General features: G+C 54.0%; 1 protein-coding gene across 1 annotated transcript; it reads left to right on the forward strand.

The window, feature by feature from the left end:
- The first annotated feature begins 2,924 nt into the window (after positions 1 to 2,924).
- On the forward strand, positions 2,925 to 25,886 carry MCM5 (minichromosome maintenance complex component 5). The gene is made up of 17 exons (XM_069489607.1): positions 2,925 to 2,994; positions 3,268 to 3,442; positions 5,095 to 5,221; positions 5,302 to 5,430; positions 8,523 to 8,695; positions 10,313 to 10,468; positions 12,365 to 12,531; positions 14,619 to 14,790; positions 15,734 to 15,845; positions 17,159 to 17,302; positions 17,666 to 17,731; positions 17,910 to 18,086; positions 18,961 to 19,073; positions 20,945 to 21,073; positions 22,433 to 22,575; positions 24,290 to 24,417; positions 25,361 to 25,886. Exons 2-17 carry the CDS (start codon positions 3,276 to 3,278, stop codon positions 25,460 to 25,462), a joined length of 2,205 nt encoding a protein of 734 aa, XP_069345708.1. The 5' UTR covers positions 2,925 to 2,994; positions 3,268 to 3,275; the 3' UTR covers positions 25,463 to 25,886.
- Positions 25,887 to 26,090: the final 204 nt, after the last annotated feature.

Raw genomic sequence — 26,090 nt, forward strand, 5'->3', positions numbered from 1 at the left:
TTACGTATGCAAAGCATAGGCATTCACACAGCAGCTGCAGCTCGCCCACCCTGGGCCCAGTTCCCTCATGTGAAAGGGGCATAGATACTCATTGTAGTGCGGAAGGGAGGGAGGGAGAGACGGGAAAGAGAGAAACCATGTCGAATTCTAGTAAGAGAATGGCTGAATAATTTGTGTTCTATCATTTGTCAAACAAAGCCAGACACTACTAAAAGTGGTAAAGACAGATTTTAATCAGTAATAACAATTGCAGTAGGGAAAAGAGTGCAGTATGAACTGAGTTTCGGTTTGTACAGAGGTAAATGGGCATTTTAATTTCTTTTTTTCTTTTTTTCTTTCTTTTTTTTTTTTTTGAGACACGGTCTCCCTCTGTCACCCTGGTTAGACTGCAGTAGCATCATCAGAGCTCACTGCAGCCTCGAACTCCTGGGCTCAAGCAATCCTCCTGGCCTCAGCTTCCCAAATAGCTAGGACTACAGGCCCGTGCCATCCTGCCTGGCTAATTTAGAACGGGCATTTTAAAGAAAGATTGAGGCCAGGTACAGTGGCACAACCCTGTAATCCCAGCAGCATGGGAGGCATTAAGTGGGAAGGATTGCTTCAGGCCACGAGTTCAAGACCAGCTGGGGTGACACAGCAAGACCCCATCTCTTTTTTCTTTTCTTTTCTTTTCTTTTTTTCTTTTTTTTTTTTTGAGACAGAGTCTCGCTCTGTTACCCTGGCTAGAGTGCTGTGGCGTCAGCCTAGCTCACAGCAACCTCAAGCTCCCGGGCTCAAGCGATCCTCCTGCCTCAGCCTCCCAAGTAGCTGGGACTACAGGCATGCGCCACTATGCCTGGCTATTTTTTTTTTGTGGAGATGGGGTCTTGCTCTTGCTCAGGCTGGTCTTGAACTCCTGAACTCAAGTGATCCTCCCGCCTCAGCCTCCCAGAGTGCTAGGATTACAGACGTGAGCCACCTCTCCCAGCCTCAAGACCCCATCTCTACAAAAAAATTAAAAAATTATCTGGGTATCCCACAGAGACTAGGAGATAGAGGTCACATCCTCAGGTGCCACCTGGAACAAACTGTAAAAATTTATTGGCAGCCTTGAATTTTCTTAGGCAGCCACCTTAAGGGTGGCCTGGAGCTATTAGAAACTGTTAGTGTTGGTTGGTTCACATCTTTACATTGAGGCCTAGTGGAAAAGAAGGCACAGAGGAACCCAGCTAGAATTTGGTCAAGGAGAGAGTCTTTGTCATTATATATGGAAGATTAAGTAGCTGTTAAAATAGAATGAGCTAGCTCTATGTCTATTTTTTTTTTTGAGACAGGGTCTCACGCTCTGTTGCGTGGGCTAGAGTGCCGTGGTGTCAGCCTAGCTCACAGCAACCTCAAACTCCTGGGTTCAAGCGATCCTCCTGCCTCAGCGTCCCGAGTAGCTGGGACTACTGGCACACACCATGACACCTGGCTAATTTTTTCTATTTTTAGTAGTGACAGGGTCTCTAGCTCAGGCTGGTCTCAAGCTCCTGACCCCACACCTTGGCCTCCCAGAGTACTAGGATTACAGCCATGAGCCACCGTGCCCAGCCAAACTCTATGTCTGTTGACTTAGACGGACGTTCATGAAGAATTAATGAGAAAAGCAAGTTTCAGATTAATTTGGTTTTATTTTTATATTCTGTAAAAATACACAGTTGTTTTTTTTTTTTTTTTTTTAAGAGACAGGGTCTCTGCTGCCCAGGCTGGAGTATGGTGGCCTGATCATAGCTCACTATAGCCTCAAACTCCTGGGCTCAAGCAATCTTCCCACCTCTGCCTCTGGAGTAGCTGGGACTACAGGTGCATGACACCACATCCTGCTAATTAAAACAAATTTTTTTTTTGTAGAGATGGAGTTTCACTATGTTGCCTAGGCTGGTCTCAAACTGCTGGCCCCAAGCTATCCTCCTGCCTCTGCCTCCCAAAGTGCTGGGATTACAGGCATGGGCCACTGTGCCAGGCCTAAAAATACACATAATTTAAACTCTCCCTGTAAATATATGTTTGTGTGCATGTGGCAAAGAGAATAGAAGGTTCTTTCCAGTTGTTCCTGTTGGGGGGTAGGACAGGGAGGAGGGGAGGGGAGATGGAGCCTCCCATGTTGCTGCTTGAGGATTCCAGTCCGCTTTTGCCAAATCTTCCAACTTTTCAAGCTAGGTTGGAAATCTGGTCATGAATTTTCACACATTTTAAGCACTGCCAAAGAATTAAAAATCCACAATTAAGGCCGGGCGCGGTGGCTCACGCCTGTAATCCTAGCACTCTGGGAGGCCGAGGCGGGAGGATCCTTTGAGCTCAGGACTTCGAGACCAGTCTGAGCAAGAGCCAGACCCCTAAAAATAGAAAGAAAGTATATGGGCAGCTAAATATATATATATATATATATATATATATATATATATAAAAATTAGCCGGGCATGGTGGCGCATGCCTGTAGCACCAGCTACTAGGGAGGCTGAGGCAGGAGGATCGCTTGAGCCCAAGAGTTTGAGGTTGCTGAGAGCCAAGGTGATGCCACGGCACTCTACTCAGGGCCGTTAGAGTGAGACTCTAAACAAAACAAAACAAACCAAAACCTTAAAAAAAAATTACACAAAGGCACCCGCAACACGCGCATGCTCGTCGCTCGGCCCCGCCCCTCCGCCATCTTTGCGCCCGCCCAGCCAAGCGCCGCCGCTTCCTTCTGGGCCAGAAGTTTCGCGCCAAATTGTTCCGCACACAAAATGGAGCCCGGAAAGAGGTGAGGCGTGACGTCATGCTCCTTGCAGCCAATCTGATTCGGCAACAGGCCCAGGAGGCGGGGCTCGTACGCTCAGACCGGCCCAATCGCTGGCCGGAGGGCCCCGGTGAACCAATAGGGGCGCAGCAGCCGTAGCGCCAGAACTCGGTCTGTAGTTTTTCCCGCGAAACTCGGCGGCGGAGCGTGGAGGTTCTTGTCTCCCCTGGTTCGTGGAGTAGGGGAAAGGAGAGGTGAGGCCAGTGGGACTGGGGAGTGGGAGCCGGCGGAAACAGCCTCACGGGGTGCTCAGCGGGTGTCAGCGTTTCGGGGCGCGGGAGGGGTGGAGCAGGGTTTCTCCTGGGGAACTGGAGTGAGGGTCCGGGAGGGCATCCGGGGTCAGCCGCACCCCTGGCTCGGAGCCGGGACACCCCGCCCCTCATTCGGGGCCGGGGACCCAGGCGTCTGAGGGGAGGGCAGTCCGGGCACCGCCCCCAGCCTGTTGCAGCTCTTTGTTCCCACGCCAGGTGCAGTGATGTCGGGCTTTGACGACCCTGGCATTTTCTACAGCGACAGCTTTGGTGGAGACACCGGGGCCGTTGAGGGGCAGGCCCGAAAATCGCAGCTGCAGAAGCGCTTTAAGGAGTTCCTGCGGCAGTACCGAGTGGGCACCGACCGCACTGGCTTCACCTTCAAATACAGGTGTGGCGCTTGTGAAACTGCTGCTTGTGGAGCTGGAGTGGGGGGCCCAGATGAAGCTCTGCCACATACCTGCACTCAGCCTTTTAGAGCCGTAGACAGTCGGCACAGATTGGCCCAGACAGGGGAAAGAGCTTGTCGGGGGTCACAGGACTCACCCCTGGTCCCCTCACCCCAGTGGCATAAGGTTTTGTATAGTTTTCACCTGAAGTTAACTTTTGAGTGAGTCACCTGTTGAGTGGGCCACCCACAATCCAGCTAGTGCCCTTTGGGCCATGTCCCTGTTCATCTGCTTCTTAATGTCCTTCTAGGTCATATCTCTTACCTTGTGCACTCCAGGTCCCTATGGGTGTAAAAGGTGGAAGTGGTAGTTATGATTTAGTTCACTCATTCGTTTATTCATTCCAGTCTTGCACTTTTATTGATTGAGCACCTGCTGCACCTAGGCACTGTTCTGGTTGCTAGGCTGTAGCATCTAAGCTGGACAAGGCTCCTGTGACATTGCGTGGAATCCTCATAGGCCAGCCTCTATCCCTCAGACCTTAAAATGCAGAGAATGGCAGGGCATGGTGGCTCACACCTGTAATCCCAGCACTTTGGGAGGCCAAGGTGGGTGGATCTCTTGAGGCCAGGAGTTTGAGACCAGCATGGGTGACATAGTGAGACCTCTCATCTTTAAAAAAAAAAAAATGCAGAGAATATGAATTTACAGGCTCAGGATTGGGCCTGACCAGTTAATATCTGAGTGACTTACAAGTTATCTCTCTGGGCCTCGATTTCTTTGTCAGTAAAATGGGTAAAGTCATTGCTGCCTCCCATTCATGCAGCGGTTGCCACCTATGTGCCAAACACTGAGATACAAAGATGAAAAGACACATACTTCTTCAGGAAGCTCATAAGTCAGGGGAGTGAGTCATGGAGACCAAAAATAAATTCCAAGGTGATAATTGCCTCAAAGGGTGAATGTAAAGGAGTTAGGGAAGGTTTCCGGAGGGGCTGAAGTTTGAGGTGACTCTTGAGCTGAGGGAAGAGTTTCAGGTGTGGAAAGCATTCTGGGTAGGAGCAGTTGTTTTGTAGAAGTATGGGGTGTCCTATAGCAAGGGGCTTTCAGGGTCAGACTGGCCATTTTATTGGTTCCTGGACATAAGGTAGAAGGGGACAGGGCCTGTGATACTGTGCGGCTAGGAGCGGACTGCATAGGTCAATGGTCCCCAAATGTGTTCTTGGGACAGTAGTCCCAGGGGATGCTCTGTACAAAGGATCTGACTGGAGGTTGATAAGACAGACGTGGTCTCTGCTGCCTTGGAGCTTCCAAGTTTGAGGTGTGTGCAAGAGTGAATTAAAGGCTCTGAGAAGTCCTGTAATGAAAGACTTGGTTTGCCATTTTGTGCACACTGACCTGTGTGTTGAAACATCCTTCAACTATCTTGTGGACTGCTTCCATGGAACTGTCTTTGGAGGATGCCTCTGTTGGAGGTGTGTAGCCTCTGCAGGGTTAAATAATAGAAGGACCTGGAATTAGATGTGTGTTTGGGAAGGGGAATGGTGGGGCGGGTGGCTGTGGTGTGGGCAGATTGAGGAGTGCAAGTGCACCCCAGCCAGTGTTAAATTTCCTCTTCTCTGCACCCTTCCCCTCCCCCACCTGCCCACTCTAGGGATGAACTCAAGCGGCATTACAACCTGGGGGAGTACTGGATTGAGGTGGAGATGGAGGATCTGGCCAGCTTTGATGAGGACCTGGCCGACTACTTGTACAAGCAGCCAACTGAGCACCTGCAGCTAGTGAGTGGGACCCCATCCTTGAGTGCCCCAGGGATGTTCTGCCCCAGGCACTAACAGCCTGTGCCCTTCCTTCTCCCCAGCTAGAGGAAGCTGCCAAGGAGGTAGCTGATGAGGTGACCCGGCCCCGGCCTGCCGGCGAGGAGGTGCTCCAGGACATTCAGGTCATGCTCCAGTCGGAGGCCAGCCCTTCCAGTGTTCGTAGCCTGAAGGTGGGTCACGGACAGGCCAGTTGGAGGGTGGCGGTGGCTGTTGCATGGTGCAGAGAGCTTTGGGTACAGGCAGGGGTGGCTGCCAGTTCTATGACTCTGAGCAAGGCACTTGACTTTTCTGAGCCTGTCTCCTGCTCTGTAAAGTTAACTCACTGCACAAATGTTTACTGAACCTCTCTCGTGGGCAAGCCATTGAGTTGTGTCCTAGAGAAACAATGGCAAACTACACAACGAGCTCCTGTCCTTGCAGAGTTTCTGTTCAGTAGGGAAACTCCGTCAACCAGTAGACATCACCCACGATAATTTTAGATGGTTGTAAATGCAATGACAGCAATCAAAAGGGTGACTGGAAAGTGTGGGGCCCCCTCTAGACAAGATGGAGAAGGCTTCTTTGAAGAGGTGACATCTCAGTGGAGATTGGGCAGCATGCAGACAGGAGAGAGCATTCCAGGGGGTGGGATGGGTTGGGGCACAGCAAAGCCTAAGAGGTGAGAAGGGCATGGTGCGTTCAAGGCCATGCTGAAAGACCATCACCATGGCTAAAGAGGAATGAAGAGGCAGGAGAGGTTGGTGAGCATCTGTCATCTGTTTAGTTATTTGTTCAACAAATACTGGGTGGCTGCTATGTGCCTGCTGCTGAGCTAGATACTCAATATGGTGAAGAAAACAGGTAGAACCTTGTTCTCTTGGAGCTTACAGTGGGAGGAACAGACAAGGAACATTTGAATGACTTCAGGGTACTGGGATCAGAGGCACGAAGAAAAGGAAAGAAAATGGGGCAACGAGGCTGGCCAAGGAAAGCCGATGGTGGTCGGAGAAGGCTTCTGAGGAAGAGATGCTGGAGCTGGATCTGAGTGATGATTGTCAGCACGTGGCAGCCTGAGTGAGATTTACAGGCTCAAGGAGCAGCAGGTGCAAAGGCCCTGCGGTGGGGAGTGGGCATGTTCCTGGCAGTGGAAAGAAGCCAGTGTGGCAGGGGCCCAGGGAGCACAAGCATTGGGGAGGAGGAAGGAGGTAGAGAGGCCAGGTCACCAGGGACTTTCTTTTTCTTTTTCTTTTTTTTTTTTTTGAGACAGAGTCTCGCTTTGTTGCCCGGGCCTAGAGTGCCGTGGCGTCAGCCTAGCTCACAGCAACCTCAAACTCCTGGGCTCAAGCAATCCTTCTGCCTCAGCCTCCCGAGTAGCTGGGACTACAGGCATGCGCCACCATGCCCAGCTAGTTTTTTATATATATATATTTTTAGTTGTCCAACTAATTTCTTTCTATTTTTTAGTAGAGACGGGGTCCTGCTCTTGCTCAGGCTGGTCTAGAACTCCTGAGCTCAAACGATCCGCCCACCTCGGCCTCCCAAAGTGCTAGGATTACAGGTGTGAGCCACCACGCCCGGCCACCAGGGACTTTCTAGTCATGGGAAGGAACTTGGATTTTGTTTGAAGCACAGTAGGAAGCCAGTGGAGGTACAAGTAGGAGAATGGTCTGATTCCATTTTACAAAGGTTTGTCTGGTCTGTCTGGCTGCTGTGTGGAAGATTTATAAAACGAGGGGAAGCCAGGAGAGCAGCAAAGAGGAAGTGATGGTGACGGTGTTGATTGTTGTGTCTCAGGTTTGTGAGAATCCAGTGAACTGTGCTTGGTGAATTCTTCAGTGATGCCTAAATGTGGCCCATTCCCCTAAAGCCACCTTCTCCATTGTGCACCGCACCCAGAAGGCTGTGCTCTGTTCTTTGCTGGAACCTCTGCAGCTCTGTTGGGGTCCCTAACGAGCCTTCCTCGGTTAGCGTAGCACAATGCCAGGTCTGTTTCAGAAACAGGGCTATGGGCACGCCAGGCTGTGAAGTGTATCAGCGTCATGAGGGGCTCTGTGAACACCTGTGGAACCAAACAGCTTCACGAGGTTCTGCCTGTCTGTCGAAGTGACATTGGAGTTGTTTTGTGGGCAGCTGCTCACCATCAAGGCAAGGCAGACTTTGATCCGCCCAGGCACTAGCTTCCCCTCCCAGACTCACGGGGAAACACAGGGAATGGTGTGCCTTTGGTGAGGAGTAGGCCTCTCCAAAGGGTCGCCTGTTAGGATGGCTTGGGCGGATAAGACAACGTCAGTGTTCTCCAGCTCTGCGGCCCTAAAGTGCTAGGATATCTGTGACTTATAGGTATTTTCCAAAACACCTGCTCTGTGGGTCGTTCTAAGGGTTCTAGGGCCCTGGGTCATCGCAGGTCCATGTGGCTCTGGCCGCCTTCCTCTGTGTCTCCTCTTTCTCCTGTGGGCTTCTGTGGGGGTCACAGCATGGACCTGTAGCCCACCCCTCTGCCCAGAAACCCTACTGGGAATGGGAAGGAAAGGTGATAAAAGGAACATTTCTGGGGTTTTTTTGCTTTTTATTATGAAAAATTTCATACACATAGAGAAAAGCATAGAGAATAGTGTAAGAATCCCATATATATCTTCACCTAGATTTAATGATTAACATTTTTCCTTGTTTGCTGTTTTCTCCTTTTATTTTTTTGCCAAAGAATTTTAAATTACAGATATAGCACTTTATCACTAAATGCTTCAATATGCATTTAAAAATTTTTTCTTACATACTCTCGATACCGTCAACACCTTAACCAAATGAACAGAGATCCCTTAGTGTCATCGGATGTGCCACCCAGATTCAGGCACGGATCACACCCAGCGCCCTTACAGCTCGTGTGTTTCGGCAGGACCGGACGTCGTATTGGGTTGTTATTTAAGTCTCTTAAGCCACAGCAGCCTCCCTTACACTGTGGACAGAAGTTCTTTCTCATATATTATTGACTTGTTGAAGAGCAGGGCTGACTGTCCTGTGGAAGAATGTGCTCCCTTCTGTGCTCCCCCACTGTGCTATGAGGCCCTTAAAAGCAGGGGCCATGCCTGTGGCTCCTGCGTCCCTGGGTCCAGGTGGCCTGGTGTTGGGCGGGTGCTCTGGATGCAGCGTTGAGCTGAACAGAAGAGCTGTGGCTTCCCCACAGTTCTGTGCCCTCCCCCAGCCCCTGCCTGGGACATTGCCCTGCACATTTCACACATGCCCTGGCTCCTTTTAACCAACAAGCCTCCCTGTGACTCTGTTACAGTCAGACATGATGTCACACCTGGTGAAGATCCCCGGCATCATCATTGCGGCCTCTGCGGTCCGCGCCAAGGCCACCCGCATCTCCATCCAGTGCCGCAGCTGCCGCAACACCCTCACCAACATTGCCATGCGCCCCGGCCTGGAGGGCTACCCCCTGCCCAGGAAGTGCAACACGTGAGTGTGTGGCCGAGAGGGACTGGGGAGGTGACCTGAGTGGGGGTCAGGAAGGATGAGGGGGAGTATCAAGCACCACCTGCAGCTGCTTGTCAGAGACCCCCTGTGATGGGTTGGGGTGGGGGAGAGCCTTGGGATTGGTACAGATCTGATGCCCTGGGGCTCCTGGACACCATAAATGGGGCATGGTGTCTCTCTGCACTGGTGAGTTCTGTCCCTGCTAGGAAGCCCAGACAACCTGTGTTGGGAGCCCAGCGTCGGGCGGGAAAAGTAGTCCAGGGGAATGAGTCTACCTGGAATCTTCGATAGCAAACTGGCTCGCTGGGCAAGATCCTGCCTGCCAGCTGTATAGCCCAGAAACACAGCCAGTTCACTTGTTTACATGTTGCCCGTGACTGTATTCACGCCAGGAAGGCAGAGTGTGCATTTGCTCGCAGAACTTAGAACGCATACTGTCTAGCTCTCTGTAGAAAATGTGTGCCGACCCTGATCCAAAGGGACCCTCTCGCTGGCTGCCATTCCCTGGCTCCCCTGCTGGTGCCTCCTCAGCTTCCTGACCTGCGTGCGCGTCTGCCTTGTTCTATGCTGTTGTCATCTCTCACTGGAGCCGTGCAGCACCTCCCCAGTCCCTCCTGTTCACTGGTGTCTCCCTTAGTCTGGTCTCCACCCAACAGCCAGGTGACCCTTGACACTGCGAGTGAATGGGTTGTTTCCGCCTCACCAAGTCCAGTCCTGCACAGCCCTCCACAGTCTGCGCCTGGCTCCCTCCGGCCTTGCCTCCCCTCCCAGGCGCTGCCACACTGCCTGCTTCCAGAATGCACAGAGCACAGCCTGGTCTCAGGGCCGTTGACCTTGCTGTTTCCTCTGCCCAGAGCATCTTCCTCCAGGCAGCTGTAGCCTGTGTCCTCCCTTCTTCAGTTCCCCCTCACGTGTCCCCTCACCAGGGGCGCCTCCCCAGACCCTGCCTCTTGTTTGGCGCACACGTACCTGGTCTCTCTCTCTCACCTGCCTACTTTTACTTTTCTTCCCAGCACGTACCTGTCGCTGTAGCATGTGGTTGTTTGCTTTTGTTTTTTCAGTCTCCCCTGCTGAGAACTTGAGCTCCACAAGAGCTGGGACCTTTTGTTCACTGTTGTGTCCCCTGCGCCTGCAATAATGGCTGACACATAGTAGGTGCTTTGCTAGGATACCTGCTTGTATATATTGCTGTGATGTTTGTTAATGACTATCACAGAGGAGGAGTATGCAGAGGCCAGGATCCTCAGAATGGTCTAAAGGTGCCTAGAATCTCACAGCAAAGATCTGGGATTTGAGCAGGGGTTTAATAAGGGAGTTGACGATCTAGCCTCTCTTCACCTGTGGGCACACTGAGACCCTGCAATGGGACCGTGAGTGTGACCTTGCCACCTCTCAGCAAGTCAATGAAGGAGCCGGGCCTCCAGCTTTTCTCTCAACTCCTAATCCAGTGCTCGGTCCACCACAGAGCTGCCCTCCTAGGGCCTTTCCCAGCTTAACTTGGAGACCCCTCGAATTGCTGCTGTCTACATCTCGTTGCTGACTCCTGGGCCTTTGGGTTCTTAGGGTAGCTTTGGTGACCCTTTCCTCTCTCCCGTCCAGGGATCAGGCTGGGCGCCCCAAGTGCCCACTGGACCCCTATTTCATCATGCCTGACAAGTGCAAGTGTGTGGACTTCCAGACCCTAAAGCTGCAGGAGCTGCCTGACGCAGTACCCCATGGTGAGATGCCCAGACACATGCAGCTCTACTGCGACAGGTGAGGCGGGCAGGGGCGGGGCGGTGGGTGCTGGGCACGGATCATCTGGAGCCTGGTGGCTGGGGCGGAGAAGGTGGCTGGCTGCTGAGCGCCTTGCTGTGTGCCTGGTGCTTCCGTAGGTTCCTCTCATCTCTCTCGTCTTCCCACACTCTGCAGGGGCACATCAGCCCCCATTTTGAAGACAAGGAAATGTAACTTGCAGGGGTTAAATGACTGTGTGAGTGGAGGAGCCAGGCTTTGAGTCTGTCGGTTGATTTCCAAAGCCTGTGTTTTTCCTAGGAGCATCTGTCCAGCCCTCTTAGGACTGAGAGGCCTCGGGCAGCACAGCGAGATAAGCATCAGCCGGGAAAGCCTCTTCCCAGTCTAATACCCCACACTCCTCCCCAGGCTTTCCGTGAAGATTCTGCTGAGCGATTGGAAGCGGGGAGAGTGCTGGGCCCCTCACACTAACCTGGGTGGGAGGTTTGGAGATTTTTGACTAGGGTTCTTAACCTGGGCTTGCACACCGTGAAGTTGTGCAGATGTTCTGTGTGTGTGAGTTTTTCTGAGGAGTAGATCCATAGCTTTTATTAGCTCATCAGTGACCGCAGAGCATGTAGGGGTCAGACTCTTGCTCTCTTGCTCAAGTTACACGAGCTTGCTGAGCCTCAGTTTCCTTATCAGTAAAATGGGGATATGGATAGTCCTTAATTTCTCATAGGACTGCTCAATAATGCATGTCAGGTGTTTAGCAGTATTCAGTATGTGGCATTTCCCAAGCTGTACGTGATCCTGAAAGCTTAAGAAGTGGGTATGAGAAGAGGAGCTGGAGGCCCATAGAATGTTAATAGTGACAGTGATGGTCCTTTAGGGAGATACGACTCTTGATGGTGTATAAAGCACTTCTGTGTCTGCTACCTCACTTGATTCTGCAACCATTGAGGCAGCTCAGATCACTTTATCAGCCCCCCAGGCTCCAAGAGGTGCAGTGACTTTGAGGTCACACAGCTACTAAGTGTCCCCTCCACACTGCACTGGCTGAGTGACCTAGAGACTTCCCTGTTTCCACAGCTTATTTTTATTTATTTATTTATTTTTTTTGAGACAGAGTCTTGCTCTGTTACCCTGGCTAGAGTGCCGTGGTGTCAAGCTCACAGCAACCTCAAACTCCTGGGCTTATGTGATCCTTCTGCCTCAGCCTCCCGAGTAGCTGGGACTACAGGCATGCGCCACCATGCCCGGCTAATTTTTTTCTATATATATAATTTTAGCTGTCCAGATCATTTCTTTCTATTTTTTAGTAGAGATGGGATCTCGCTCTTGCTCAGGCTGGTCTCGAACTCCTGACCTCGAGCGATCCTCCCGCCTCGGCCTCCCAGAGTGCTAGGATTACAGGCGTGAGCCACCGCGCCTGGCCTCCATAGCTTATTTTTAAAAGAGGAAATGAAAACCCAGAGGCAAAATGACTTGGGCGAGCTCATGGAGCCATGAAGAGCCAAAAACAGGGAGTGGCCCTGCAACGAGGCTAGAGGGCAGGAGGAGGATGTCCTCCCCTGACGTCGCTGAAGTGCGCCACACGACAGGGCCTCTGGAGGGCTCAGGTGGGCTGGCACGGAGCCTCCCCCTCTGCCAGCGTAACAGACGGGCTCTTGAGTTCAGCAAGAGGGTCAGGCCACCACTTGCCTTCCTGTTTGGCTGCCACCATTGTCAACACCATCCTCCGAGCAGCTGAGCCACCAGGCATGGGGTGGCCAGTGAATGGGGAGAGGGACCTGCTCTCTGGGTACTGTGGGGTGGGGCCAGCTCAGGGGTGCCTTTGGTGAAAATGCTCAGGGCCTCAGTGCCATGGGGTGGGTGGGATCAGGGGCTTGCTGCCCTGATCCAAACCTAACCTTTCTCCTTCCTCTTTGCCCTCAGGTACCTGTGTGACAAGGTTGTTCCTGGGAACAGGGTCACCATCATGGGCATCTACTCCATCAAGAAGTTCGGCCTGACCTCTAGTAGGGGCCGTGACAGGGTGGGCGTGGGCATCCGGAGCTCCTACATCCGTGTCCTGGGCATCCAGGTGGACACAGATGGCTCTGGTAAGTTGGCTTTGGGGTCCTGGCTGGGCCCTACCAAAAGGCTGTGCTTACACACCTCTGCTGACAGGCAGCTCATTACCTCATGAGGTAGCCCAGGAAGGACCTCCTTGCGTTTCTCATAGCGATAGAATGTTCAATTTTATATTAAGCAAAAATTTGTTGCCTGAGGCCTTTCACCTGTAGGTCCTAGCTGTGTGGCCCTGGGCTGAGAGTATTTGCCTAAAGGCAGGATCAAGGCGGAAGGACTCGGGTCCCATCCAGGGGAATTACTGAGTGCCATGTCTCTACAGTGCTGTGACAGAAGATATAAGAGAAGTGAAGTGCAGGGTTCCAGGCAGGCAGGCACCTAGGGCTAGTTGGAAAAATAAGGCAGTGTGAATGCGCAGGGGACAGCGTGGGTGAGGTGGCGTCAGATGCAGGGTTGTGTAATTCCAAGGAGGTGCTGAAGGTCAGCGAAGCGGAAGGTGGGCTCTGGGCCTTGGGAAGGCTCCCTGAAGAGGGGTGCCTGAGCTGGGGTTTGGAGGGTGTCGGGCGTGGGTTATCTTCCAGCGGGGAGGGGATGGTGGGACCTGGTGAAGACCCCAGCCTGGCCAGGGTGCTGAGTGCCTCGCAGGCCCTGTGGGAGTCTGCAAGTGAGTGGCTGGGGCCACACAAAGGGCCGTGAGTGCTGAGATGGGGAGCTCGTGCTTACACCACGGGTAATGGGAACCACTTTGAGGGTTTTCAGGTTTGTTCCAGTCCTCTGGCTGCAGTGAATTGATTTGTAGGGGTGTGTCCCCCAGGCCTCAGTCCAAGATCCCCTATTTGTACGAACTACCTAGATAGTTATAGCTTTATTATTTATTTATTTATTTATTTTTGAGACAGAGTCTCGCTCCATTGCCTGGGCTAGAGTGCCATGGCGTCAGCCTAGCTCACAGCAACCTCAAACTCCTGGGTTCAAGCGATCCTTCTGCCTCAGCCTCCTGAGTAGCTGGGGCTACAGGCATGTGCCACCATGCCTGGCTAATTTTTTTCTATATATATTTTTAGCTGTCCAGATCATTTCTTTCTATTTTTAGTAGAGACGGGGTCTCTCTCTTGGCTCAGGCTGGTCTTGAGCTCCTGACCTCGAGCGATCCTCTCACCGCGGCCTCCCCAGAGTGCTAAGATTACAGGCATGAGCCACCATGCCTGGCTTAGTTATAGCTTTAAACACCACCTATACAGCTGGGCACAGTGGCTCACACCTGTAATCCTAGCAGTCTGGGAGGCTGAGGCAGGAGGATCACTTGAGCCCAGGAGTTGGAGGTTGCAGTAAAGTGTGATGATGCCACTGCACTCCAGCCTAGGCGACAGAGCAAGACTGTCTCAAAAAAAAAAAAAAAAAAAAAGCACCACCCACCTATAGGCCGGCAGTTTGCACATTTCCATTTCTAGCTAGGGCTTCTCCCCATGTTCCAGACTTTTAATATCTATTCAACTGTTGACTTGACACGTCCACTGAGACTTAACATGGTCGAAGCTGCCCTTCCTTTCCGCACCCTCTCAAACTGGCTCCTCCTCTTTTTCTCATCCTCCATATCTAATCAGTCAGCTTGTCTGGCTAGCTCCACCTTCATGATGTGTCCAGGGCCTGACCACTTCTCATCGTCCCCACCCTGGTCTGAGCCCTGCTGTCTCTCCCCTGCATTTCCTCCCTGGTCTCCCTGTCTCCATTGCGCCCCTACCTTCTCTGTTCTGTAGCAGCCAGAGTGAGCAATGCTGTCATGACCAAAGACACCATGTCACTCCTTGGCTGAGATGGCTCTCCACCCATCTCGGCAAAAGGGGAGATTTTCCAGTGGGGACCATGTGGCTTATGTGATCTGGTCCTCTAATTCCTCAGACACCCTCCTCCTCTTACTCCCTGGACCCTGGAACACACCAAGTCCACTCTTAAGAGCTTGAGGCTGGGGGCTACAGGGGAGAGCTGGGGTCTCTGTTTTTACTTGGACTGAGGTTGTGCTGTCTCCAGAGGTCCCTGAGCTGGGGCCAGGCCGGGCAGTGGGTTGTAGGAGGCAACCCCTCACACGAACTCACGAACCCGCCCTGCCCTCCCCATTCAGGCCGCAGTTTTGCCGGGGCCGTGAGCCCACAGGAGGAGGAGGAGTTCCGTCGCCTGGCTTCCCTCCCCAACGTCTACGAGGTCATCTCCAAGAGCATCGCCCCCTCCATCTTTGGGGGCACAGACATGAAGAAAGCCATCGCCTGCTTGCTCTTTGGGGGCTCCCGAAAGAGGTGGGGGGTCTGAGTCCTTTGGGTCGGGGGGAGCTGGGGATGGGGCCCACAGTAGGACAGCAGCCAGATGATCAGGACTGAGTACTTTCGTCATGTTTCCTAGGCCCTCAGCCTGCCCCCCACCCCCAGGCACCTCTGCCAGCTCCCAGGCTTGCCAAGGCTGGTCTGTGCACCTGTCTCACCGGGGGCCTGGCAAGTGCAATGGAGAGTGCTGGGGCTGGAGTTGTCTGGGCGCCAGGGATTGAGTCTCTGACCTGCTACTTACTTACCATGTGACCTTGGGTGAGAGATATCCTCTCTCTGAACCCAAAACGGGTGAAAAACCTGACACTTAAAAGATATTGTGCATCCTCTTGAAACTACAAAATAATAGGATAATGGTGATAATATTACTGACAGCTACCATTTACTGTGTTTTTACTATATGCCAGGCGTCTTCTGAGTCTTTATGTGTCTGAAGTCCATTCAGTCCTCACAATAGCCCTGTGAGGAAGCAGCTATTGTGCTCATTTTATAGATGAGGAATTCGAGGCACAAAAAAGTAAAAGAATTTGCTCCCCAGCACACGTGGGGGAGCCAGGAGCCTGCCCTCGTGGCACTGCTTTCATTGCCCTGTGCACAGCCCACAGGCAGTCGCTCATCCGTTTCTTTCCAGCTGGGAGGAACATGTGTCAGCTCTTGCTGGGTGGGCCCGAGCACAGCCATAAGTGCCATTTGCTGGGAGCAAGCCCTGTCCTCTGTTAGGCGAGGCTACCACGGCTGGGGAGCGGCAGAGCTGGGTGTGAACTTGGGTCCTCAGGCCAGAGCCCCTACTTTCCCTCCTGCTCTGAGGCTCATGGTAGGTTGCGGGGGGTGTGACTGCCAGCCCACCATTCTGGGGACCAGCCTGAGTCCCAGTCCTCAGGTGGATTCTCATGTTGTCCACTTACCCACCCTCCCCCAGACTCCCTGACGGACTTACTCGCCGAGGAGACATCAACCTCCTGATGCTGGGGGACCCTGGGACGGCCAAGTCCCAGCTTTTGAAGTTCGTGGAAAAGTGTTCTCCCATTGGGGTGAGTGGCCTGGGACAGTCTCTCCACCTTGGCTGCCCCAGCAGGGAGGAGGGCTGCAGGGCAGGGCCACTGGGTCCTCAGGACACCCGTGGTATTCTTGGCTGAGGTTGGCGTGGCAGAGGAGGCGAAGGGAGGAAGGGAACCAGCAGGTGTGTGTGTAGGTTTGGGGTGGGGCAGGAACACTGGACTCAGAGTTAGGATGAGGTTAAGGTCTCAGCCTGGCCAGCAATTGGCTGTGGACTTTGATCAAGTCACCTAATCTCCCTGTGTGTAGTTCACCCATTTGTTAAATAAAGACACTGATAACAATCACAGCTAAAATCAAGGGCCAGGCACTGCTGGAAGTGCTTTGCACATATTTACTCATTTAAGCCTCACCTCCACTCTGTGTAGTAAGCACTGTTACCCCCATTGTATGGATGAGGAAACTCAGGTGCAGAATGTCTAAGTGCCTGCCTGAGGTCCCACTGCTGGTAAGCTTGAGAGCAGGATTTGAACCCAGTTGTCCATGAGTTGGGTCCTCTGCTGCATTGCTGAGTGGGTCTTGGGGGGGTCAGAGCAGGAATGTGTCTGACTGCTGTGGTCAGTGGGGTGGGGCAGTCCAGGGGAAGATGGTGGTCTTTGGGTAGATAGGAAACGTGCCAAGTTTCCCACACCGGCGCCCTCCAGAAATGTCACGTGAACTGCAAGTGTGAGCCATGTGTGTCGTTTTAAATTTCCTAGTGGCCACATAAAAAAGAAACAGGTGAAATTGATTCTCATAATATAGTCACTATATCTAAAATACTATCATTTCAACATACAGTTTAATATAGATGATTATTAATAAGATACTGTACGTTTTTGTTAGCACCGAGTCTTTGAAATCCTTGTGCATTTTGCACTTGAGGACATCTCAGTTGGCACTTGCCCCATTTCAGGGGCTCAGTGGCAGCATTTGGCACGCAGGTCTATACAAAGATGACAAGGGCCTCAAGGTGGGGAGTCCCCATCCCAGCTCTGAGACCATTTCCTCTCCTCTGGGCCTCAGTTTGCCCATCTCTGAGCTGGGCCCCTCAGCGCTGCATCTCAGGACTTGGTGAGGCTCTGGTGAGGAGTGAAGGTGACGCCCTCCTGGGGAGAACATGTAGGCACACTGAGGCCCAGGGCGGCCTCCCCTTCCAGAGGGAGGAGTTCTGAGTTGTGTTCTGTGCTCTGCAGCCAGCTTGGGTGTGTGACCTTGGGCAAATCATAACCCTCTGGGTCCGCTTTGACTTACTGGGGTCAAAGCTTGGGACTGTCGTTGGGCCCTGACACCTCCCCCCACCTACCAGGTGTACACGTCTGGGAAAGGCAGCAGTGCAGCCGGCCTGACAGCCTCAGTGATGAGGGACCCCTCGTCCCGGAACTTCATCATGGAGGGCGGAGCCATGGTCCTGGCTGATGGTGGGGTCGTCTGTATTGATGAGTTTGACAAGGTGAGTGTGACAGGGCCGGTGGTGGCTGGAAGATGGGTGGCACCTATAGTTGTGGGGCTGGGGTGTGTGACCTGTGCTCAGCCAGCAGAAACCACCTTAGGCTTGGGAGATGTGTTCAGTCCCTGGGCCTGTCACCCTGTGATAACTGTGGGAAGTTGCTTAACTTCTCCAAGCCTCAGTTTCCATATCTGGAGAGTGGGGAGAGGAAAGCCAAGCCCACACAGTTGTCACCATGATTAGAAGTGACCCATTTCCTGGCATGGAGTCAGAACTCAGGAGTGGTAGCTACTGCTGGTTTTCCTGCCGCTGATGTTCTCACCTCCTTGCCTGGTGGGTCTGACAGATGTGTCTTTCCCTACTTAGATGCGAGAAGATGACCGCGTGGCAATCCACGAAGCCATGGAGCAGCAGACCATCTCCATCGCAAAGGTGAGTGGCCCACCCTGGAGAGCCCACCCTGCCACAGCCACCTGGCCCAGCCGTCCTCAGGCTGCTCTGCTTGGCGGGGGCCGAGTCCTATTTGCCCAGGCCTGTGTGCGTGTGTGCACAAGACAGGCATGTCCTGGGGCTCTTTGTCATCTCTTCCCCTGCTCCTCTGTCCCCTCAGGCTGGGATCACCACCACCCTGAACTCCCGGTGCTCCGTCCTGGCTGCTGCCAACTCAGTGTTTGGCCGCTGGGATGAGACAAAGGGAGAGGACAACATTGACTTCATGCCCACCATCTTGTCCCGCTTCGACATGATCTTCATCGTCAAGGACGAGCACAACGAGGAGAGGGATGTGGTGCGTGTGGGGCAGGGCTGGCGGCCCCGGGGTCTGGCTTCAGGAGGCTCGTGGTTCTGGGGACGGGCGAACGGGGGTGTCGGCTAGTGAAGTCCCGAATCAGATTGGCCATTAAGAGGGGAGCACCCGAGGTGGTGGTCGCTGCAGACCGCAGAGCAGTGACGTAGAGGTCGGGGTCCCGCGGCCTGGCTCTGCCTCTGCCTCTGCCGAGAGTGATGTGCTGTGTGATTTGGGCCCTTTGTATATGAAATGGAGGAGTTGACATTGGGTTATGAGTAATAGAACCCTAATTACAGTTAGTACATTTCTGAAAGAAAAGAACTTAATGGCTTATAGAATAGAGTCCAGAGGCTTAAGGCCCAGGCAGAACCGGCTTCTCAGACAGCTCTGTCTCTGCCTCTCTGCTTTGCTTCCTTGGTGGAAGTTTTGTTCTTGGGCAGCTGCTCTCCTTGTGGTGGCAAAATCTTACTAGCTGTTAGTGTAATAGCCCCCAAGGAAAAGGAGGTCTCTTTTTTCCAATAGTTGTCAGCAGAAGTCACACGGTGGACTCCCATTGGTTTGGGTGGATCAAATGTCCGTCCTTGAAGCAGGCATGCCCCAGAGGGTGGGTATCCAGGCCGAACCCCCACCGGAGCCACCTGGATGGGGCAGGGGAGCAAGAGCATTGAGTTCTCTCTAAAGGAGGATCCACACGCCCCTCTCAGGTGGAGGGGCTGGTGCTGAGCGAGCAGGGTGAGTGTGCCTGAGAGCTGACACCTTTTCTGGCTCTGTGATACCAGGGCCCCATCAGCCCTCCCTGCCTGCTCCACTTCTGTGTTCAGATTCATGCTCCAGAGGACATATGGGCTGACCTGGTGTCCCATCTGCCCCCCAGATGCTGGCCAAACATGTCATCACTCTGCACGTGAGCGCACTGACCCAGACACAGGCCGTGGAGGGCGAGATCGACCTGGCCAAGCTGAAGAAGTTCATTGCCTACTGCCGAGCGTGAGTCCTGGACGCAGGCCCCGCGGGGGTGAGGTGGCCCCACCTCCCCGGGTGGGAGAGGGCCCAGGCGCCTGGTCCTGCTGCTCCCTGCACAGGCTGCCCCACGTGATGCTGTCCTGTCTTCAGCTCTGCTCAGTCTGCTCTGCTCGTCTGACCTTGCACAGGTCACTGTGGCTCTTGGCTTCAGTTTCCCCATCCCTCCACCGAGGGGGTAGAAATTAGATGGTCTTGAAGACCCCCTGGAGTCTGACATGCAGGGAGGCAGTGCCGTGTGGATATTACGGACACTGGCTCTGGGTAATACCCACCCCACTCTGTGACCTTGGGCAAGTTGGTTTCCCCAGGCTGGTGTTTCCTAGGGTTTTTGTAAGGATTGCACGAGATAAGTGAGTGTTTGGCATACCCTCGCCCCAAGTAAATACTCAGTAAGTGGCAGCTACAACTTTAATTATTATTCTCACAGATTTTCAATAATAGTAATCATATACATAGTACTTATTTTGCGTCAGGTATTTTGAGTATTTTGTATGTGAGTGAACTTGAACCCTCCCCAGAACCCTACAAGATTGGTTGTACTCTTACTCCATTTTACAGATGGTGAAGCTGAGACAAAGGAAGGTTAAGAAACTTGTCTAAAGTCTCATGTAGGAGGCATTGGAGCCAGGAAGTGAACCCAGGCGCCTGCCTCCAGAGGCTGTGCTCTTAACTACCACACTCAGATTCTTGACATACAACACCTGTTACCTTTGTTTTGTTTTTCAGACAGAGTCTGCTCTGTCACCCAGGCCAGAGTAGAGTGGTTACATCATAGCTCACTGCAACCTCAAACTCCCAGGCTTAAGCAATCCTCCCACCTCTGCTGCCCAAGTAGGTGGGATCACAGTCGTGCACCACCACACCCGGCTAATTTTTCTATTTTTTTGAGATGGAGTCTTGCCGTGTTGCTCAAGCTGGTCTTTAACTCCCGGCCTCAAGCGATCCTCCCAAAGTGCTGGGATTATCGATGTGAGCCACCACGCCCAGCCTGTCTACTGAAGGAGCTAAAACCCAAAAGTTGAGGGCTCTTTGTCCCTCTGATGAGGGGCTGAAGCTCTAGGCAAGTGGGTCGCTAATTCAACACCCCCCCCAGGGTGAATGGGCAGTCCCTGGGTCTTTTCAGGTTCTGAGTTCTGTCTGGCCCACAGGTGTGAGTCAGGGAGCCCTGGATTATAGTCCGCCTTCACACTAAGTCCCCAGGTAGCCTTGGGGAGTTCCCTCCCTCCCTCCAGGCCTCAGTCTCATTAGGGTGGGTGATTTAGGGCTGTCCCTAAATCAGTGGTTGTCACTCGGCCAGGGATGGGGAGGGGATAGGAAGGGATGAGACACTTACCAGACCTCCCTGTGCCCATCCTCCCAGGAGTCTGCTGTGTTCCCCAGCCCCTGGACTGCAGTCACTGCGGAGCCTCTTGTGGGTGTCATCTCCAGATGTGTTGGGGTGGAGGAGTTTGAGACCACTGTGAAGCCCACCACCCAGTGGGCCTCCATGCCGCTGTGATGCTGCTGTTAGCAGCATGTATGGGGCAATAGCCCCCTGTGGCATGACAAACCAACAGTGAGGGGGCAGCAGTTTCACCCCTGCAGACCCACCTGGCTTTCTTGCACCTGCTTCCTGACAGCTGCCAGTGTCCTCCCCCTTGTTGGTCTCTGTGGCCCCTACCCCAGCCAGGTTTCACCTGCATCTTGTCCACGTGTTGCCCTCAGCCCACGGGAGCAGGCGGCCGTGGTGTGTAGGGAAGGCTCATGTCTGCAAGCCAGCAGAGTGCTGGGGGACAGGGTGGGTGCCCCAAGATTCCTTCCTGGCCTCACACCAACCGCCCCCCACTGTCCTGCAGGAAGTGTGGCCCCCGCCTGTCGGCAGAGGCTGCGGAGAAGCTGAAGAACCGCTACATTATTATGCGGAGCGGGGCCCGCCAGCACGAGAGGGACAGCGACCGCCGCTCCAGCATCCCCATCACCGTGCGGTGAGCATCGGGCAGGACTGGACCAGGGCAGACGGGCCTCACTTTACAAAGCGGGGTGTAATGTGGACAGTGGTCGCTGCTAATCTCTTGGGCCAGGCCCCTGGTAGGGCTGGGCAGGAGAAGTCCTTTTGGAGCAGAAGCTGTGGTCTCCTTGATCGTCTGTATTTCTTGGTTGATTTGAGGCTGGGAAAACCTGGAACCCTCTCTTGTGAATTTGGTCTGGCTTCTCCCATTGCGGGGAAGCCTGAAGGGAGGGAAGGACCCAGGCCTGGTAGTTAAGAGACTTGGGTCCCAGCCTCTAGCCCACTCTGGGGAAATTGCTTTCTTTTTTTTTTTTTTTTTTTTGAGACAGAGTCTCACTCTGTTGCGTGGGCTAGAGTGCCATGGCGTCAGCCTAGCTCACAGCAACCTCAAACTCCTGGGCTCAAGCGATCCTCCTGCCTCAGCCTCCTGAGTAACTGGGACTACAGGCATGCGCCACCATGCCTGGCTAATTTTTCTATATATTTTTAATTGTCTGGCTAATTTCTTTCTACTTTTAGTAGAGACGGGGTCTCACTCTTGCTCATGCTGGTCTCCAACCCCTGAGCTCAAACAGTCCTCCCACTTCAGCCTCCCAGAGTGTTAGGATCACAGGCGTGAGCCACCGCGCCCGGCCTTTGCTTTCTTTCTTTGGACCTTAGTTTTCTTAGCTCTTAACTCTGCTCATTCTTGTGAGTTTATAGCGACAGTACAGTGGGTGAGAGCTGGCAGCTAGCGAGCTGGTTTGAATCCTGCTGCTAGCACTGATTAGTTAGAAGGGGATTTGCTGTATGTAATGGCAAACCCAAATAAATAGCTTAAAGAAATTGGAAGTTTGCTTCTCTCTTATGTAAAACTGTCTGGAAGTAGGTGGTGTGGGACTGGTGTGAGGATTCCTCAGAGCCGTCAGCATCCCAGAACCTGGGCTCCTTCAGGTCCACCCTAACCCTCAGAGTCCAGGATGGCTGCAAACTTCAGCCGTCACCTCCACATTCCAGGCAGCAGGAGAGGAAGGAAAAGTAGGGCTCTCCTTTTAGGGATACTTCCTGAAATTCCCACACAATGCTTGGACTTATGATTTATTGGCCACAATTTGGTCACATATTAATAGATACACCTGGGTGCAAAAGGGGCGGGAAATTGTCTTTTAGCAGATTGGTATGTGCTGGAGTAAACATTGGGGTTCCATGACCAAGTCAAACAGGGAGATGGGTGATGGGGACAGCTGGTACTTTCCACCGTGGCCTTACTACCCTGGGCAAGCACCTCCCTGGGACTGGGGTGGCCAGGGAGGGAAGAGAGGGCCAAGGCTGCCCTGAGACCCTGTTGCTCCTACAGGCAGCTGGAGGCCATCGTGCGCATCGCCGAGTCCCTCAGCAAGATGAAGCTGCAGCCCTTTGCCACAGAGGCGGACGTGGAGGAGGCTCTGAGGCTCTTCCAAGTGTCCACATTGGATGCCGCCTTGTCTGGCACCCTGTCAGGTGAGCAGACGTGTGGGGCACAGACGTGTGGTCTGTGGGCAGGGCCCGCGGTATGTTGCGTCTCCGTGTTTGCTGAGCTGCTCTGAGCTTCCTTTTGGCTATGAGCCCCTCTCCCCATTTCTCACCATGGCTGTTTTCCTCCACTGTGAAAAGCAGCAGGTTCTCTCCAGATCCTTGAACACGCCCTCTTGACCCAGGTCAGTAATAGTAACGGTAACCACCACTGAGAACAGCGGTTGGCGCGCTTGTCCACTGCGCTCGCAACCATTCTCAGCACCTCCAGAGCCATTTCCCTCATTTTTCTCACAGCTGCTCCCTGGAAGCCCGGTGGGCAGTCGCCCTTCCCATCTGAGAGAGAGAAAGCTGACGCTCAGGGAGGCCTTTCTGTGGGGCCTGAGGTCACCAGTCGCTTGGCTGGAGTGCAGGTGTCGCTACCCCGGGCCATCGTTTTCCCCACCATACGCAGCACTGCCTGCTCTGGTCAGCCTTCCAGCAGACTGCTCCCGAGCACCGATGATGTGCCCGGCTCTCTCGGGAGAAATCCTTTCCTTCGCCCAGCAGATACTTCGCTGGTGCTTACTGTTTGCCTCGCACTGTCCTAGCTGCTGGGAGCCTAAGGTCAAATCGCAAAGTCTCTGCGGCCCGGCCCCCAGCACCGCGCCTGCCCCCCGGCTCTCATTCTCGTTCTGGTCGGGGAGAGACAGGCAGTCAAGAAACAGATGGAGTTCAGGTGGTGACAAGTGTGGTTGGGGAGGTGACGGCAGGGCCAGGTGTGTTAGAGAAGGGGGGTGCTGTTTCTCATGGGGATATTGGGCACGGCCTCTCTGAGTAGGTGACGTGGAGCAGGGACCTAGGGGAAGGGAAACGTGGCTCCCTGGGGGAAGGGCTCCCAGGTGGAGAGAACACTTACGTGTCACTTACCCTGAGGGGGAAGCAGGCTTGCCATGTTCCATTGGGGCTGGGGTCCCCTTCCTGCCTTGGTAAAGACTCAGTCTCTGCCCTGGAGGCACTTCTGTCACGTGAAACATTTGTTAGTGGAGGGCTCTCTGCCATGCTACACACAAAAAGGGCAAGGGTGATCAGGGGTGGTGCTTATCTGAGTTGGGCCTCGTAGGCTGTGTAGGAGTTTGCCTCACAGACTCCCTCCCCTCTCAGTGGCTTCCCGATCGCGTCCCTGCTGTCTCCTTAGCTGACACACCAAGGCCTCGGCAGGGCGTGGTCAGCAGGGGAGACCCACTCTGCAGCAGTGATGGGAGATTTCTGAGGGCTCCTCGGGCACCTTGCAGATGTGGTCTCCAGGGCCTGCTCTCCTTCCTGGGTCACTGGTGGTCCCCTCCATCTACTTCTCCAGCAAAATCTGGGCTGTGGCCCACAGGGGCCCACCGGGCCTGGCCCCTAGTTACCACTCTGGCTGTGTCCCTGGCGCCCTGGACTGCTCTTTGAGTCAGTCGAGTGTGTTCCTGCCTCTGCCTTGCGCCTGCTGTGTGCCCTGCCCGGAGCGTTTACCCACATGCTGGCCTTGTCCCGTCTCCTCCTCAGTCAGGTCCCTGCTGCCCCAGCACACTCGATGCCCTTCTCTAACTTGTTATTCCGGGCTTGGCTCGGGCTGCTCTGCCTTGGGTTAGAGGCCTCCATCTCTCCAAGAACTCCCACTGTGGGCAAACTGGGGGCCCCAGCACCTCCCTCCTGCCCACCTTGCCTGTCCTGCCCACAGGGGTGGAGGGCTTCACCAGCCAGGAGGACCAGGAGATGCTCAGCCGCATCGAGAAGCAGCTCAAGCGCCGCTTTGCCATCGGCTCCCAGGTGTCTGAGCACAGCATCATCCAGGACTTCACCAAGCAGGTGAGCCTTCCTCGGAGCAGGGGTTGGGGGTGTGAGCCTGCCCAGGCTGCACAGGGCCTCCTGCTGGTCCCCATGGCCTGGTCCCCACCCCTCCAGCACCGGTGTCCTTTTGCTCAGCAGATAGGCCGGGGGTGGGGGGGATGGAGGTGAGGGAGGGGGCAGCTGTCCTTTGTCCCATACCTGTTCCAGCCATTGTTTCTCCTTTAGGGACTGCATCAGTCGGGGACAAGGGTATTTTTTCTGTCCCATGAAGGGGAGGGGAGAAGAGAGGTGGCTGGTTCTGGTGCGACCATGTCCGTGTTTTCCCAGCCCTTCCATCTGTTCCCGCATTGCCTGGCCTTTGGGGGTGGGGTGGGGGGTGGGAGGGGCAGAGCCAGGAGGCTTAGCATTCCAGCTCGTTGGCCAGGGTGCTGTGGAGCCATAGAGAGGACGTGGGCTTTCCGGATGCTGTGAAGAACATGTCACCTTTAACATCACAAGGGCAGTCCCGGTTTCTGGTCTCTGTGCCGTTTCCTGCACATTCCCTCATTTTGATTCCCGGAGCAGTTTTATGCAGTGGGTGGTCTCATGCCTGCTCTGTAGGTGAGCAGACTGAGGCTTAGGGAGGTTTAGGGGTGTCAAGAACTTCACTTCTAGAGTCAGATGGACTTAAGTCCCAGCTCTACCACTTAATTGCTGTGTGACCTTGAGCAAGTGACTTAGCCTCTCTGTGCCTCAGTTTCTTCCCCTGTAAAATGAGGATAATCCTACTACCAGCCGCACAGGGTTGTTGGGGATGGAATGAATTAAAGTATGTGAAGACTTAGTGCCTGGTACGCAGTAGGTGCTCAGGGAGTGTGGGCCATCTTACAGTCAAGGGAGACTGTAAAGCTCCCCCTGAGCGAGGGGCTGTGTGGGCCCCCCGGGGAGGCAGGCTCCCTGACCCAGCCGTGCGCTCCCGCAGAAGTACCCGGAGCACGCCATCCACAAGGTGCTGCAGCTCATGCTGCGGCGGGGCGAGATCCAGCACCGCATGCAGCGCAAGGTCCTCTACCGCCTCAGGTGAGCCCGCGCGCCCGCCGTGGACTCGCCTGTGCTGCTGCCCCGCTGCTGCCATCCGCCATCGAGAATGTTGCCGTCACCTCTGCCGCCGCCGCACTGCTGTCCTCAGACTTCCCAGGCTCCTCCTCTCTGCCATGGAGGAAGCAGCCGTGGTTCCTGCCTCGCTGCCTCTGGGCCACTGCCTCCCTGCAGTTCTGGGAAATGTGCTTTTGGAGTGTATGGAAACAATAAAGCCGTGGTGTCTGTGGAGATCTGCAGGCCTCTGACCTGGCAGCCTGTCATCCCCCATCCTGCCCTCACTGTGGGGCAAGTGTGGGGAAAGAACAGGCTCTGGAGTTTGTTTTCTGGGACAAAGTCTCGCTCTGTCACCCAGGCTGGAGTGTGGTGGATTGGTCATGCTCACTGCAGCCTCAAACTCCTGGGCTCAAGCGATCCTCTTGCCTAGGCATCCCAAGTAGCTGGGACTACAGGCACCAGCCACTATACCTGGCTAATTTTTTTATTTTTTGAGATAGGATCTTGCTATGTGGCCCAGGCTGGTCTTGAACTCCTGTCCTCAAGTGATCCTCCTGCCTTGGCCTCCCCAAGTGCTGGGATTACAGACATGAGCCACTATCCCCAGCCAGGCCTGG

Source organism: Eulemur rufifrons, chromosome 16 (genome assembly GCF_041146395.1).
Source record: "Eulemur rufifrons isolate Redbay chromosome 16, OSU_ERuf_1, whole genome shotgun sequence".
Classification (NCBI taxonomy): domain Eukaryota; kingdom Metazoa; phylum Chordata; class Mammalia; order Primates; family Lemuridae; genus Eulemur; species Eulemur rufifrons.

Bases quoted from the DNA above. Each gene is read 5' to 3' on its own strand.
- MCM5 (XM_069489607.1), top strand. From the start codon at position 3,276: ATGTCGGGCTTTGACGACCCTGGCATTTTCTACAGCGACAGCTTTGGT. The intron at 8,696-10,312 runs GTGAGTGTGTGG...TCTCCCGTCCAG, and splicing joins CTGCCCAGGAAGTGCAACAC to GGATCAGGCTGGGCGCCCCA. The intron at 17,732-17,909 runs GTGAGTGGCCCA...CTGTCCCCTCAG, and splicing joins AGACCATCTCCATCGCAAAG to GCTGGGATCACCACCACCCT.